The sequence below is a fragment of the Mustela lutreola genome, chromosome 15, assembly GCF_030435805.1.
Source record: "Mustela lutreola isolate mMusLut2 chromosome 15, mMusLut2.pri, whole genome shotgun sequence".
Lineage (NCBI taxonomy): Eukaryota > Metazoa > Chordata > Mammalia > Carnivora > Mustelidae > Mustela > Mustela lutreola.
Genome location: NC_081304.1, coordinates 697,527 through 713,793, shown reverse-complemented (window position 1 = coordinate 713,793; position 16,267 = coordinate 697,527). Strand labels below are relative to the sequence as shown.

The following is a 16,267-nucleotide window of genomic DNA, read 5'->3' as shown; positions in this document are numbered from 1 at the left end:
TCGAATGATCACAGCAGGAGAACGGCTTCAGCCTGCCAGCTCCATCCCTTCCGAGGCCACCAGGGGCCCCGCCCACAGACGACCCGAGACGCTGACCCCGGTGTCAGAACACAGGCCTTCCCGGAGGCGAGCAGGCGGGCTCAGACTTTGGGTCTCTCCTTACATCAAGACAGAACCTTCCTGCGCGTCGCCCTCCCCCCTCCCCCCTGCTGCTGGTCTGCCCCTCAGCTCTCACCCTGCCCCCCCACCTCGGACGTGCAAGCTGTGTGGGCCCCACAGCTCACCGGCCCACCTAAGGACGGTCTGATGAGATTCGGAGGCTAGAGGGGGGTGTGGACCTTTGCTCCTGAGAGAGGCCTGGCCAGGCCGAGGAGTCGGTGAGGGAATTTCCACTCTCGCCGGCTCGTAGCTGGCACGGGCGGGTGGGGGGGCAGCGGGCGTGGGTCCTGGGTGGGGCGGTCCTCCCGAGCTGGTGAGGGGCGGAGGGCCCTGGACGGAGCCACCGCCCACAGGGAGCCCCGCCTCCCGCCCCACGCACCCTGGGAGGTGACCGGGCGGTGGGGGAGGGAGGCCTGCGCTCCTGTCCTCTCCCAGGCCAGGCCTTCCCTCGCAGGTTCCAAGGGAGTGGAGCCTCCGTGGGTGCGCCCGGAGGGCAGAGTCAGCCTGGCCATCAGCTTCCTGCTGTCCCCGCTGTCCTGCAAGCCCATCACGGGCCCCCAATGGCACCCAGCTTCCTGGGAGCTCAGGGCTGGTCCAGTGGATGGCTGTCTGTCCATCAGGACGTCTGGGACCAAGGCGTTGGAAACACCCTTGCTCAGAGGAGGAAGGAGGACATTCTGGCGCAGGAGTCTCCTCTCCCACTCTTAGGGGAAGGAGGAGCATCCCCCGCCCCAGCAGCGTCGCGCTGACCACGCCTGCAGCCAGCCCCTCTCCGACCCTTCCCAGTTTCCTCCTAAACCCTAATCCAGCGGACCTTCCCTTTCTCTCCAGACGTGTGGTTCCCCGTCGTGTGCACGTCCTGAACCGTACTTCCTCTAGTGCTTCCGAATAGACTCGTTTTGCTGGTAAATAACTGGCTACTTTATTTTTAAGGTTAACAAAACCCCCTCAGGAAAGGACCTCTTTGCCTTCCCCAGGACCCCCGACTTCTCCCAACCACCCGCTATGCACAAGGCCAGTCTCGCTGGTCCCTCCAGACTGTCCCCCAGGACGGGGGACACAGCCCACCTTACAGGGACTCTAAGGGCCTGAGGGGCCCTTCTTAGGTTACTTTAGGGACCATAGGGGAGAGTTTTATTCTTCTTGGAATGGGGTTTGGACCAGCAATTAAGTCGTCCGCACAGGCGGGGAGTGACAAGGAATGCAGTCATGTTCTGTAGTGTCCTTCTGGAACCTTCCAGAACTTCTTTATGCAAAGAAAATCAAAGAAAATATGCTCTTATCCACTCCCACCGCACTGTTGACAAAGGCAGCCGGTGAATCCCGCATGGGGAACCCAGCTTCTACGGCCGGCTCTCTGGAGAGGCCCGGCGAAGGTGGGGCCGAGGGCCGCTGGGCTGTGACGGGGCCTTGGGCCTGTTTCCTGCCTTTGTCAAATGAGCCAGCCGTGACAGACAGCCTCGTTCTCATTTTCCAGGTCCTGAGTGTGGCTTCGGGACAGAAGCCCGACAGGAGCAGCCGATCGCCTCCTCCCGGGGACTGTGGTGGTGACGAGCTTGGCCTCACTCCTGACACAACTCCTGGTGGCTGGGGAGCGCCCTCCATGCCCCGAGCACGTGCTGCCGGCCTCCCCCTCTCGGCTCTGGTTTTGTTCCTCAGCTGCCTCGTTCCCGTGAGCTGCCAACTCCCCCCGCCCGGCTCTGTCGTGGGCTCTGGCACCATGCAGGGTCGTGTGTACAAGTCAGAGGCAAAATTCTGAGCAGTGGTTGGCCTTGGCCTGCAGCTGTTTGTCCCCACGAGGACTCACTGGCACGAAGTCACACAGCCACGGGGGCCACTGCTCGGAGCCACGGCCGTGTCCATCGGTCTCTGGACGCAGCTTTTCTTGGCAGAGCTCTCCAGCTGGGCCCCAGCGTCTGTGGACACGACTGGGCAACTGCGCTTCCCAGACCCCTGCATGAAGGGGGGACCCAAAGATACCCATTGACCTGAAATTAATAAAATTTGAGGTCATGGGCGCCTGGGTGGCTCAGTGGGTTTAAGCCGCTGCCTTCTGCTCAGGTCATGGTCTCAGGGTCCTGGGATCGAGCCCCGCATCAGGCTCTCTGCTCAGCGGGGAGCCTGCTTCCTTCCTCTCTCTCTGCCTGCTTCTCTGCCTACTTGTGGTCTCTGTCTGTCAAATACATAAATAAAATCTTAAAAAAAATTCGCGGTCATTCCTAAGAGAGCTTGTTATGAGATTAGAAAAATTGGTTCTAAAATTCACATGAAAGAGCAAAGGTCTGGAGCAGCCACGATGTTTGAAGGACGGAACGGGGGGCTTGATCCTCTGCGGCCACGGAGCTTTGCGGCCGCGGAGCTTCCTGCTGCCCCGTCCCCAGGCAGACTGAATAGGTGGGGCCGGTTCCCCGGGCAGAGCTGGTCGGGAGAGAGGGGCCCTCAGACTGGAGGGGCATCTTCTGCTGGGTGAGGCGCTCTGTTCTGTGGGTGTGCACAGGTGTGCGCCTGGGAGTGTGGGGAGGCATGCTCTGGGGTGGACGCAGGTCCGCCAGTGCTCTGAATGGGATGTGGCTGTGACAAAGGCACAGGCCTGCTGACCAAGGACAGCTCCGACCCTCAGAAGACGCTGGGAAGGGGGGGCGGGGGGGCACGCACAGACCCCTTGGGGTGGGCGGGGAGCAGACCCCCGTCCGGAGCTGATGCCCGGGGGGCAGGGCCGGCAGGGCCCTAGGAGGCAGGAGCTCGCACACCCTGGATGCCATGGAGGCCCCCCAGCACCACACGCTCTGCCCGCCCCGCCGCCATGCGCTCCACGTACGCAGGCCGCACGTGTGTACACGCGTGTGTACGTTCGCAAGCGTGACACGCACACACTCACACGTAGGCGTCACGGGCCATCACTGCTTTCCTGGAGCCAAACTAGAATCGGCTCTGAGACAGGTTCGGTTCACGAACTGCCAGATTAGCTTTTCCCTTTAAAGCCACCCGCGGCTGAGGGGACCGGAGGGGCCTGCGTGCGCGGCAGGGAGAGGCGGGAGCGAGCCAGCCCGGTGCCAGCAGCCCCACCCGCGGCCGCCCGCGCCGCACGGAAACCGGGGGCTCCGCGTCAGGCCGACCCGACCAGCTCCGGGGGCAGCCGCAGCCACCCGGAGCCCGAGCGGGCGTCAGGGCCCCAGAGCTCCGGGTCACCCACCAGACACGTCCCAGCAGAGGCGTGCGGCTCCCGAAGGATGTCCCGTTGTTCTCTGTCGTTAGAGCCAACTTCCCGGTCCCGCGTGTCCTTACCCGGCCCTGTCCCCGCTGTGGGAAGTGGCGTCCGGTTTCCGATGGACCCCTGGGGCCAGGGACGGAAGGCCCGAGAGCCGCGAGGCCGCACGGCAGCAGGGCGGCAGGTCCTGCAGAGGCCGCACACTCAGCGCCGCGCGGGGCCGGCCGCTCCACGCATTCGCCCCTACGGAAACGCGTCCCCGTTGGTCACTCCCGCAGGCCTGCACCGGCTGCCCGCCACCCAGTGGGCAAACGCCGTGGTGGGCCGGACGCGGACGCAGTGACGCGCCAACACCAGGAGGAGACGCGGGACCTCGTGCTGAGGGACCAAAGGCCATGAAGGCCCCTCCATGGGCTCCGTCTACACGGAGGGCCCGGCACAGGCAGATCCACTGAGGAAGAAAGGAGACCGTGTTTGAGGGGGTGGGGGCAGGGAAGGGAGTGACGCGGCGCCCCAGGCTTTCCTTTGGGGGAAGAAAGGCCCCACAAGGACAGACGCGACGCTGGCACAGGGCTGCGGACATGTGAACTGCCACGGGACTGTGCATGTGAGCGAAGCCCGTGGGGCTGAGTGTGCACCTTGACCTTGACCCTCAGCACGGTCCACTCTCCCATCCTCTGTGCCAGCTCCGAGAGGTACTAAGGGCGACCGCTGTGCCCTCGTGTCCCTCTCTGGCTGGGGCAGCCACGTGCCCTCCAGTGTCCGTGGGACCCCGTCCTAGGTCCTCCAGGCCCACTGGGGGCGTGACAGGTGACACCAAGTGGTTCTCCAGTGTCCCAGTGAAGACAAGACGGACCATCCTCGCCCTGGGGCCGCTGAGGCAGAGGTCTCAGAGAGGCTGATGTCCAAAATAGCTTTTATTCTGGAAAAGTCCCAGCATCAGCCCAAATACTGGGGTTAGAGGCTGGCAACTCCTGTTTACTTCGGCTCTCCAGACAGGCCTGGCAGGGGTGGGACCCAGAAACCGAGGCACCTGCTCTGAGGGGCCGGAGGGCGTGCACACACTCACACTGCACACCCACGCTCACACCCGCCAACGTGCGCCGTCACACCCAGACCACGCGCTGGCCCACACTCGCGGGAGCTCGTGAGCTCACAAGTGTGCGCGGCCAGCGGGTCTCCGTGGCGGGAGCGGGAAGCAGAGCTGGTTTGGTGGGACATGTTTCCTGTCCCGCCACAGCCCAGCACCCAGGGTCTCTGCTAGAGAGGACCCTGGGCCCTGGGAGCCGTCAGGACCCCCGTAAATTGTCCTGACCTCCCAGGTCAGAAAACAGCTCCAGAGCAGATTGCAGAGCTGGGCGCTCCCGGGGAGTTTCGGACGACAGGCGCTGGCGCTGGTTCTTCCAGGCACTGGTGGGAGATGGGGACTGAGCGCGTGGCTGGGGCTCCTTTGCCCACGGCGCACGGTGTGCGGAGTCCACCCTGCCCGAAATGACCACCAGGAGGCGACATTGGCACACGGTCCATCAGGCCAGCCTGGGCCTGGACCTGTGTGGGGTCTGGGACCCCCCCAGGCCACATGGGGGCGGTTCAGGTGCAAGTTGCCACGGCCTCATTTTACAACCGAGACATTTATGGGTTTGACTCAACCCTGTGCTTATGTGCCTAGTTTTCTCCAGTGGCAGATCTTTAAACCAAGCGCGCCGAGCCCAGCAGGGTCAGGGTCAAGGGAGAAAGAGCCCAGCGCCCAGGGGCTATCACACCCTCCGCCCTGCCTCCTCCGCAGGGCACATCGCTGTGCACCTCCGCCGCTGGCCGAGCAGAGCCCAGCCTGCGACATGACCCCAGGAGCCCACCCAGGAGCTGGGTTCTGACCAGGGCGGCAAAGAAGAAGGGGAGGCTGTGCTGCCTCTGTGTGCCCAGCAGTGTCCCCGACAGTGCCCCCGGGAGGTCCAGCCGCAGGGTCCATGACGGCTGTGAGGGCGGTGGGATCGACCTGAGGGTCACCACATGGGTTTGGTGGCCTTCTCTTCATGGCAGGGAGGCAGGGCTTGCTCCTGGGGTCCCCCCGGAGGGGAGACAGGTGGGTATAGCCCTGGCCGGAGCCTCCCAGCGGTGCTCTCTGCCGTCCGATCTTGCTCTTCCTTCAGCATAAGCAGGTAAACTGAAGTCAGGCTGTCTTAACCAAAAAGAATGTGATTTGCTGAGCACAGGAGACAAGATGATGAGCCAGTGTCCTGGGGGCCCACTGGCCAGTCCCTGGCGGAGGCCAGTCTAACGCCGCTCCAGATTTTTTTAAGTTTTTATTTATTCATTTATTTAAGTAACCCCTACACCCCACATGGGGGTTGAACCCCAAGATCAAGAGTCACGTGCTCCGACTGAGCCAGCTGGGTGGGCGCCCCGATTCACCCAGAATCATCGTCCTCGCTACTTCCTTGCCTTAGCTTCACCCAACACATGTTTTTAAGGAGATGCCGCTTTCACCGGGCGATGGGAGAGAAGATGACGGACCGAGGGGTCTTTTACGTCGGGTGCATTGAAGCAAAGGGGTCCGTGGCTAACGTCCCCACACCCACGGGTGGGTAGGCGGCCGAGGAGGAGGCTTGTCCAGATCAGCACTGCTCGGAACTTTAGAAGGGGGACCCTTCCCTGAGCCCATGCAGCCTGGAAGCATGAGCCCTGAGTCTCCAGCAGTGGTGGCTGGATGGGGAGGGCCAGGGGGTCTGTGACCTCAGGGGGCCCAGGGGCACCCCACCGTGAGTCACGGCTTCTGCAGGCTGTGGTGGGGGACACAGAGGCCCAGAGGTGCGAATCTACCCACAGAACCTACCCCAGAGGTGAGAGCAGAGGGAATGTGAGCCGGCTGAGTGGTGTTGCCCCATCCTGCGGAACCTTCTGGTGCGGGAGCCTACAGCCCCTACGCCAAAGGCACCCAGACTTCTGTCCCCAGCAGGAGCGGGAAGCCGAGGCTGGAGAGCCATGTCCAGGACAGCGGAGACGGGAGCCCAGCCCCTTCTGTGCCCACACCTGCCCCACGCACCAGTCTTCCTCCTCCTCTCCCAAACCTGCTCGGGCCCTCCATCCCCTGCCCGCCTCCACCGCATGGCGTACCCCAGGCACCCCCGAGAAAGGGGGTGCACCCCCAGCCGTCCCTACCCCACACGCCAAGACAGGCAGGACCCAGCAAGAACACGGGAGGAAGGCGCTTTGAAACCAGCACCCGGGCAGGCAGGAGCCCAGAACGGACATTTTCAGCCCCGCGGCCCCGGTCACTTACCCCCGGTGTGGCAGCACTTGAGGGAAACAGGCCCAGTCTGCGGCACAGAGGACTCCAGAAAACACGATTGCGAGCCCAGGTGGGCCGTATGGCTGTGGGGCCAGAAGTGATCTCCCTGGGGCTGACATGCGTGAGGGTCGCCCTGCTGCCCGCAGACCCTGCCCTGGTCCCTGAGTGGTGAGCAGCGGTTCCCAAGGTGGGACCTCCCGGCTCCGGCCCCTCCCCAGAAGACACCACCCCAGCCGCCCCCGCCACGGCTGCGCACAGCTGTGTCAAGACCCTTCCCCGAGGAGGGGTTTTTGCTGCCTCCACGGCGCAGCTGTGTCCTCACCGTGGCCGCCAGCGGCCTGGAAACCCCTCTTTCCACGGTGTCAGGTTGTCTGCTACAAAGCGACGGCATGCACATGCCATCCAGACCCCCTGGCCCTTTCAGGGGAAGGATTTTGGGCCCCAGGACGCCCCTTTCCTGCTCAGGGACCCTCTCTGGCACACACACCCCTGAGGCTGCTGGGAAAGTCATGGACTCTGGATTCAGGGGCACGACCCGGCCATGAGGGAAAAGAGGGGACGCTGGGCCTCCGCCAGGCTCTGGGGCTGCCCAGGGGAGACGGTAGGGCCCACCTCACCTACACCCCACCCCGGAAGGGCTAGGGACAGTGCTGGCCACACGGGATGTCAGTGCCTTGGCTGTCCCCTTCCTGCCTGACCTGCAGCTGCTCCTCCCGCTCAACCCTGACACAGACACTACACTGTGAAAGAAAGCTTTTAACAAAATTTCTAACTACCCACGGAAAAAAGGCTATTAACGATACGAGCCAAACAGTGACAGCATTTTCTGAGAGTTCGGTTACTGATGTTAATTTCCCTCTAATCTGCATATCTGTTTTCTGAATTGTGAGCAACGAATATGCGTTCTTTAGAAATAAACACTCTCGGAAGCCGCTTCTAGAAGGGCGGCCTGTAAGTGTGTTAGGACCCGGTGCTGAGAACAGCGTCCCGGGGCTTTCGTCCCAGACACCCAGCGGGACACTTCCACAATCCAGCGTCCTGGCCCTCTGAAGGACAGGGGCCACCAACAGGTCGCGGGGCTCAGTACGTGGGCAAAGCGTGTAAGACAAGGAAAGTGGGCTGGACGTGAGGGGAAGTTGCCTCCGCTCTCCTGGACGCGGTTTCCAAGAGGCCCCACCTCCTTCGGCACCCGACTCTCCTCCACCACTGCCTTCTCCACCCGCAGCCGCGGTTTGTTCGTCTGTCGCCCTCCCTGGAGAGAAGCTGCACCCCCGGAAGCTCCCCATCTGTTTTGAATGACATATCCTGATGCCTGGAACATGGCATGGTACACAGTAGGTGCTCAATACATGCTTAGTGACTGATGCTTTCCAACACCAGTCACAGAAGGGGGTGTGCAAAGTCCATGGCACAGTTTACCGACATCCTACACGGACGTGTGCCTATGGCGCGCGGGACACGTGGCGTGAGCTAACGTGAATGGGAGTGCTGTGGATGTTAGGGCCGAAGTCCCGTAAACCCTGCCTGGGATTTCAGCTGGGTATTTACTGGGTTGTTGGGGTGTCTGGCTGGGGCCGTGGGAGGGAGGAATGCCTGCCCGCCGCTGCTTCCCTCTCTTCCTGGGACACGTTCTCTGCCCAGTCCTGATCCTTCCCAGGAGTCCTAGCAGGAGGCCCGACAGGTCACCCTCGGGCTTCCCGTCATCACTAGCTCGGACGCCACGGCCTTCACCGGTGACCGGAGCAGCTGACGTAGCCGGGACACTTCCGGGCCAGAGCAGGAGAAGACAAGGAAGACCGACGGGGGCTTTCTGAGAGAGAGCTCGGACGAGAGCCTGAAGCAAAACTCTTCGAACTTTATTTAGTTAGAAAACGACACAAAGAAACGGGTACTAAACGGCCCGACTGCACAGAAGGGCAACATCCGCGGCCAGGCGTCTCCCGGGGCGGACCGGAGGCCCCACGGCGGCGGCCAGGGTCCCGGGGGGCCCCAGACACCATCCGGGCAAAGGCAGGGCCGCATCCCCATCGCCCCCACGTCCGCGGGCTCCCGGGACACGGGCCCCACCGGAGACCTGCCTGCGTGTGGCCAGGGCAGGGCTGGCGCCCAGACACGTGTCCCGCAGCCACTCACCAGGCGTGTCCCGGGGCACGTCAGGCTCTTCTGACGGAGAAGAACTCCTGCCCCGGTCCCGCGCCCCTGGGTCCCGTCCACGGAGGCGGCGGCGATGGGTCCCCTTTCTCAGTCCGCGGGCAGCTGCCCGCTCTCCCTCCCCAGGCACGAGCGCCCTGTCTCCCTTGCCCCCGCTCCCCGGGCTGTCGTGGGGAGGGGACAGCCAGGACCGGAGCGGCCGCTGGGGCCTCCGTCCCTCAGTCCCGGGGCACTGGGCCGAAGGGCTGGAGCGGGGGCAGCTGCCCCAGGGCCGAGGCGGCACCGGCAGCCGGGCCCTCCCCGGGCCCCCCGGACGCCCCGGGCCCGGGGCCCCCGGCCTCAGCGGCTCCCGAACCGCGGCCCTGGGAGGCCGAGCACTGCGGCCTGGACGCCGAGGCCCCCTCCTCCGCCTCCCTCGTGGCCCAGGGCGAGTAGGAGAGGATGGTGAAGCCCATCTTGAGCAGGGCCGAGGCCGCGGGGACCAGCTCTTCGGTCTGGCCCGGAAACGAGGACTCCAGGACGCTCAGCTGCCACCGGTGCAGGTCCTGCTCCCGCGGCGCGTCCTGCAGCCGCACCACCCACACCTCGTCGGGCTCCAGCAGCACCCGCCAGCCCTGGCCCGGCGTCCTCCGCGTCCAGCCCGGCGTCATCTTGCGGAGGTAGATGGCGTCGTAGCAGCCCACCATGGAGATGACCTGCAGGTCCCTCAGCCAGGCCTCGGCCTCGGCGGGGTCCACGGCCCGGGTGGCGCCCAGCTCCAGCACCATGGGCTCCCCCGGGGGCAGGTCCACCTTGAGAAAGCCCTGCCACGGGGGAGGGAGGCTCGGCCAGTGCGAGCAGGTGGGGGGCCCCTCGAGTCTCCAGGGCAGGCTCTGCATCCAGTCCGCGTCCTCGGGCCCCAGGCCCAGGGGGGCCGCGTCCTGAGGCTCCAGCTCGGTGGGCACGAAGTGGTGGTCCGGGCCGGCCTCCTCGGACCCCGCAGGGGCTGGCGCCGGGGGCCCCGGCCCCCAGCCCGCCGCACCCCCCTGGGCGGGGTCGCCTTGGCCCTGCCCCCAGCCGAGCCCCGAGCCCGGGGACCCGCCCTGCTCCGAGCCCGAGCCCGCCGCCTCGTGCTCCGCCAGCTCGGGGTCCCAGTCCTCGTCCTCCCAGTCGTCCAGCTCCAGCAGGTCTCGGAGTTCCAGGAAGGCGGTCTTGAAGCACGCGAAGCAGACCCCCGGCTGCGCCCCGTGTTGCAGCTGATACAGCCAGGACGCGTGGAGGTAGGACATGCCCTCGGCCCCGTGCCGCGCGCTGACCGGGGGGCACATGGCCGTGCGGGGGGGTGGGGGGGCGCCCGGGGGCGGGGAAAGGACGGGGATCCTCCTGCGGGTGTGTGGGCCGGGCCCGATGCAACAGGGACCCGCAGAGGTCGGGGACGTCGGGCTTCCGGAAAATTCTGCAGCTTCCGCGACGGCGCTATTCTCTGGGAGGCTGCAAAGGACAAGCAACTGAGGTTGGGGGGCCCCCCTGGCAGGCGGGGTGGGACGGTCACCGGTCGCGGTCGCCGGGAGGGGCCCGGGCAGGGGGGGCGACGGGTTGAGACCCGGCCCTTTCAGCCCTGCCCTGCGCGTAGCTGCTCCCAGGCCCGTGGGGCACGTGGCCCTCCCCGGCCCCCACCCCCGACACCCCGGCACCCAGGCGGCAGAACCTCCGAGAACCAGACGGATCCCGACAGAACCTGAGGGGAGTTGACGGGACCTGACAGGAGCTGAAGGAACCTGAGAGAACCGGAGGGAAACTGAGGGAAGCTGACAGGAGCTGAGGGATCCGGACACATCCTGACAGAACCTGACAGAAGCTGAGGGAACCTGACAGGAGCTGAGGGAACCTGACAGGAGCTGACAGGAGCTGAGGGAACCTGACAGGAGCTGAGGGATCTGGACACATCCTGACAGAACCTCACAGAAGCTGAGGGAACCTGAGGGAACCTGACAGGAGCTGAGGGAACCTGACAGGAGCTGAGGGAAACTGACAGGAGCTGAGGGAACCTGACAGAAACTGAGGGATCCGGACACATCCTGACAGAACCTCACAGAAGCTGAGGGAAGCTGACAGGATCTGACAGAAGCTGAGGGAAGCTGAGAGAACTGGAGGGAAACTGAGGGAAGCTGACAGGAGCTGAGGGATCCGGACACATCCTGACAGAACCTCACAGAAGCTGAGGGAAGCTGACAGGATCTGACAGAAGCTGAGGGAACCTGAGAGAACTGGAGGGAAACTGAGGGAAGCTGACAGGAGCTGAGGGAACCTGACAGGATCTGACAGAAGCTGAGGGATCCTCACGGAAGCTGACGAAACCCGATGGAAGCTGATGGACCCCGAGGGAAGCGCATGGAACCGACCCCCCACCCCGCCACAGGCCAGGCTGGGCCACCTGGGTGCTTCAGCCTCTCAGCCCACCCCAGCCCGCCAGTCTGTGTCCCCCAGACCCTCTCCTCAGCCCAAAGGGCTCTCACCCTGTTCGGCACCGCCCTCCTGTGGGTGCCCCCCAAAAAGGAGGGGAAGCAGCCCACCTGGGGATATAAAGGGCCCTTTCCCATGGTGCTCTGGGCTCATCTGCATATCTCCCATGAGCCTCAGCCCACCAGGAAGTGAAACTGCTGAGTCATCGCCCCCCACCCCCGCCCCAGGAGAGCCCCGTGTGGCGCCCCCCTCAGGGAGGGCGGGCTGCCCCTCCCCCGCCCCCAGCACCATCACGCCTTCCCCTGTGTTGCTCCGCCCCTCCCCCCACCCTGTTCTCGGGGTTCTGTCCATCTGTGGGTTCTGAGGCTGTGCAGGCGGGCGCCACTTGGATGGTCCTTGTCCCTTCGTGGCTGACCTGCCCGCTCATGGGTCCTGTCCTGTGGCTGAGAGTGGATTCTTTCTTGTTGTCTTTTTTTTTTTTTTTACGAATTTATTTTTTATTTGGGAGAGGGACTACCAGTGGGTGGTTGGAGAGGGAGAAGCAGGCTTCCCGCTGAGCAGGGAGCCCGAAGTGGGGCTCGATCCCAGGACCCTGGGCTCCTGACCCACGCGGAAGGCAGAGGCTTTACCACTGACCCAGGCGCCCCTCTTGTTGTCTTTTGATTAAAGGTTCCTTATGAATTCGTGAAACTGATCAAGTCTCAATTATCTACATTTTAAACACATTTCCCCCTTTTGTGGCTTATCTCACTTTGTTTATACTCTGCAGATACGGTCTAATGCGTCAGTCTCTCCCTTGGGAAAAGATCTTTTTGGTCTTTAACAGAACATCTTTAGTTCCCCAAGACCATAATGTCAGCTTCTTATATTTCTTATATTTTTCACCTTATTTTTTTACTCTTCTGCTTGTTTCCTTTGCTTCATAATTTTTTATTTAAATATAAGTTGTTTTTGTAAAAATACAAGAATAGAGATAGATGGCTTTTTGAACAATTTACTAAACTGATCAGGCCATTCGGCCCTTCTTTGGAAGGAAGTTTGGAAACAAACCTCCAACCCATGCATCCAACTGGCTCATCTCCCCCAGGACCCCTGATGAGTGTCCCCAGATGAACAAGTCTGCAGCCAGGGCCAGACTGGGCAGCGTCTGCAGGAAAGATACAACCTGCTTCTGTCATTAGCTGATGGCAAAGTTCCTTAGATCAGTTTCTCAAATTTTGCCGCAATTCAAATTGTCTCAGGCGTTTGAAAAGTCCCGGTGTCCACGTCCCTCTATGAGGCAGACACCTTGAGGTGACCCCCTGCCAGTCACCTCCTCACTGTGATTGAAGGTGGAAACTGTGACTTGTTTTGGACCAATAGAAGTAGCAAAGTTGATGGATGTCACTCCGTTAATTACATTATATATACACGTAGTACTGCTTTTAGAGTACATATTTTGCATGATTATATCATGTTTCACACACACAGTATTCCATACTGGGATATGTTACTACGTTCACACATCACGTGTGTGTGCGCAGACCTACACGCACACATGTACACGTACAAACTGCAGCTTACCCTTGCTCTCCCTTCTGGCCCTGAAGAAGGACCGGACCGGGCACAGACTGGAGCCTTGTTCAGCGACTGGGAGGCGCAGGTGGCTGCTTCGGGAGACTGGGGTAGGGGGACGTGCCATGACCTGCGGGGATGCAATGTCCCCCTTTCTGGCTCTTCCCAGGGCTGGGCCTGTAATGAACAATGGCGGCCCTTCTGGCGAATTTTTGCTTGTCTGCTGAACTAGCAAGCCGTCGGCTTCCTGGCATGGCTTTGATGGTCGACCCGCGCCTTTACCATCGCCTCTGTCGCAATGTGTGATTCCTTAGTTTTGTTAGCTCTCCTGACCGATGACCAGAGCGTCAGACTGATTCCGACTCAGGTCTCTATTTGACGCAGAGAAGAGATTCAGGGCACAAGACAAAATAATCTGGGGAGACATTTTTTCATTTCCTTTCTCAGTACCCGGATCATCAGCCTCCTGTGGCACCAGGAACATCGTGTGGAGAGTGTATGAGCCTGAGAAGAGGGAAGACCCTCGGGCCCCAGAGGGGCAGCCCCCCTCTCCGGCATCCGAGCCACACGAGTCCTCAGTCCTGTGACCCAGAGGCCAGAGCCAGAGCCATTCGCTCCCTTGTTTCCCACTGATCCATCCGCTCACCTGTTAGGTACTAAGTGGGCACTCCTGGGGCAGTGAAGGCCCAGCAAGGAGCCGGGGCAGCATGGTGGCCACCCCCGGAGGGTGCACAGACGTCGGAAGCGGGAAGTGGAGCAAGTGGAACAAACGGCCAGCTCCGAGCGGGAGCGGCTGCCCCCCGGGCGGGGCTTCCAGCGCGGCCGTCCACGGTACGGTGAACGGGGACTTGTCCTCTGCGTGCCGCGCACACATGGACGCAGGCCACCCTCCGTGCCCTTCAGAATGCCTGGTTGAGTCACGGGAGGAATCATCTAAGAGTTATAACAACTTGGGGTGCCCTCAGACCTCAGGTCCCTTCACCAACAAAAGGCGGCGGCCGGGGCAGAGAGCGGCGGGTGCGCTGCGCGAGTCGGGCAGAAGAGAGCGGGAAGGTGGAAACCCGATCCTGGGAGCGGTGACCGGGAGATGTGCGGATTTGCAGGAGTTCGCTTAAAACTGCGGAACAAGCTGTCCATTTCGGAACGCTATGAAGGAGTGGAAACTGGGAAGGCGCGTCGGTACCTGATGGGGAATTCATCCGGACATGGCGCCAACGCAGTACGGCGTCCCCGCAGAAAACTCGTTTTCAAAGAAGCGCCAGGGTCAGGTCATTGGCCTCTGTTAAGTGAAAAGGAAAAAAGCAGGTTATAGGTTTGTATACCCAGTACTCTTACGACTGTGGAAGAGGAAAGTCTGCAGCCATGTTTGCAAGTGTTGGGTGTGATATGTGCAGCTGCTGCCCTGTGTCCGCATGTCAGGTCACGTGCATGTCTGCGCCCTTGGTTGGGCGTCACGTGTCTGTGAGCCTATAAAGGATGACCGAAAAGGAACGCACCAACATCAGCTGTGATCACCTCTGGGTGGTAGGATTATGAGTCACTGAATTTTCTTTATAGATTTCCACATCTGCTTAATTCTCTAGAATAAATATGTGCTCTGACCACACCTTCAGAAGCCACTGAAAGCCTCTGGAAGAGCTTTACGGGCAGTGGGAGTATCTAAATCAGCCCTTCTCGGTTGGGGTCCTATGGGGTCCCCACAGACCACCTCCCCCAGCTGCTCTCTGGCACCTGCTCGTCAGACTCTCTTGGAATGTGGACCCTCCAGGGCAGGCCTGGGACCCAACCTCCACCCTTGCAGGCCCCAGCCAAGGGCTGGCGCGGGGTAAATGGACAGAACCGTAGGGGGAAGGTGTCCCCACCACAGCAGGGCGGGGACATCCTTCCCCTGGCCTTCTACAGCCCAAAACCCTCTTGGGGATGACTCTGGAGTCCTTGGAATCTCCCTTAAGTTCCTTTATGTCAAACCTCGTGAGTGTCTGAAGCTCCGCCACAGTCAAGGCTGCCGCGTCCACTCACACCCCACGTGGCTAGACACACACCCATCAGCCACGCCGCTGCCATAGTCACTTCCAAGCAGGGGAGGCTCTGTGCCCGGCTGCAGCAGCCGTGAGAAGAGCCAGTCTCGGGGTGAACTTCCCTCCAAGGAGGGAGCACCAGGTCTTCCCTGAGTCCCCACAAGACTGCCTCCTCGCGTGGAGTCTGCCAGCCCAGCCCGGGCACACTCCGCCTGGGAGCAGCCATGCCCTGGATGCTGCTGTCCTTAGACACGCTGCCCCCGCCTGGGGGTGCGCTGTGAATGGGGCATCTGCAGAACCCCAAACCTCCCGGAGAAACACCATCATCCTGCCCGAGCTTCCCGTGGCCGCCAGACAAATAACCACCGACTCAGTAGCTCGATGCGACTCCAATTTCTTCTCCTGTGGTTCCGGACTTGCGAAGCCGGTGGGTCTGCAGGGCTGGCTCCTTCTGGAAGCTCCAGGGGCCGATCCCTTCTCGGGCCTTTCCCAGTGTCTGGAGCCACTTGCGGCCCTTCCCCCACCTCCCGGCCAGCAGCACGGAGTACTCTCTCCTCCGTCTGCTCAGAGTCTCTCTCTGACTCCCACCCCTACCTCCCTCTAGTAAGGACCCTTGGAGATGCCGTGAAGCCCACTTGAATGCAAGCTAACCCCCACCTCAAGACCCTAACTTAATCACACGTGCAAAGTCTCTCCACTGTGGCAGTGACATGGACACAGGACATGGGCATCTTTGGGGACACTGTCTAGTGGACGACCTACCCATCCTGGGTTCTTGATGGCTCCTGCCCAGCTCTGGAATTTCCAGAAAAAGCCTTTTTTCTCTCACTACACATGAGAAGCACCTTGACTTTCAGACTCCCACTTCTCGTGTGGGTTTCTGGTCCTCAGCTCCGGCAGCTGTGCCTACTGCCCCAACACCCCGGCCTAGCAGGACCCACGCGCCCATCTGCCAGAGGTGGGCGATGGACAAGGCAGGGGAAGCGCCTTCTCAAAATGTCAAAACTCGATTCTGTAACAGCTGGTAAGAAGCCAACAGTCAGCACAGATAAACAGATAAACGCTACAACCCAGCCTGCTTGGGCCCTGTGCCGGGGGAGGCCTCGCAAAACTCCCCAAACCAGGGCCAGATCTGGCCTAACCAGGCTTTTTGAGTTTCTGGGCAGACAGATCAATAAAACTGGGGGCACCATCGGGGTTACCAAGAGCTCACTTTTCCAACCAAGGCAGCTTTCCAGAAAGACGTTTTTCACACTGGAGGTAAAAAGTCCATACTCTTCGCGGGGCGGGTGGGACAGAGGCAGGATCAGAAGCCCCGGCTGGGGGCAGGGAGGCTGCCAACCCCAGGACCCCGGGATCCTGCCCTGAGCCGAAGGCAGATGCTTCACGGACTCAGCCACCAGGAGCCCACGACAAAAGGATTTTAAGTGGAATAAATTTCACTTC

The 16,267-nt window shown here is 61.8% G+C and overlaps 1 protein-coding gene across 1 annotated transcript; it reads right to left on the bottom strand.

Moving 5' to 3' along the window:
* Window positions 1-9,025: 9,025 nt before the first annotated feature.
* LOC131816663 (testis-expressed protein 19.2-like) lies at window positions 9,026-10,123 on the bottom strand. The gene has a single exon (XM_059149587.1). It carries the CDS (start codon window positions 10,112-10,114, stop codon window positions 9,026-9,028), a length of 1,089 nt encoding a protein of 362 aa, XP_059005570.1. The 5' UTR covers window positions 10,115-10,123.
* Between the last annotated feature and the right edge of the window lie 6,144 nt (window positions 10,124-16,267).

Coding starts and splice junctions, on each gene's coding strand:
- LOC131816663 (XM_059149587.1), bottom strand. CDS start 10,114: ATGTGCCCCCCGGTCAGCGCGCGGCACGGGGCCGAGGGCATGTCCTAC.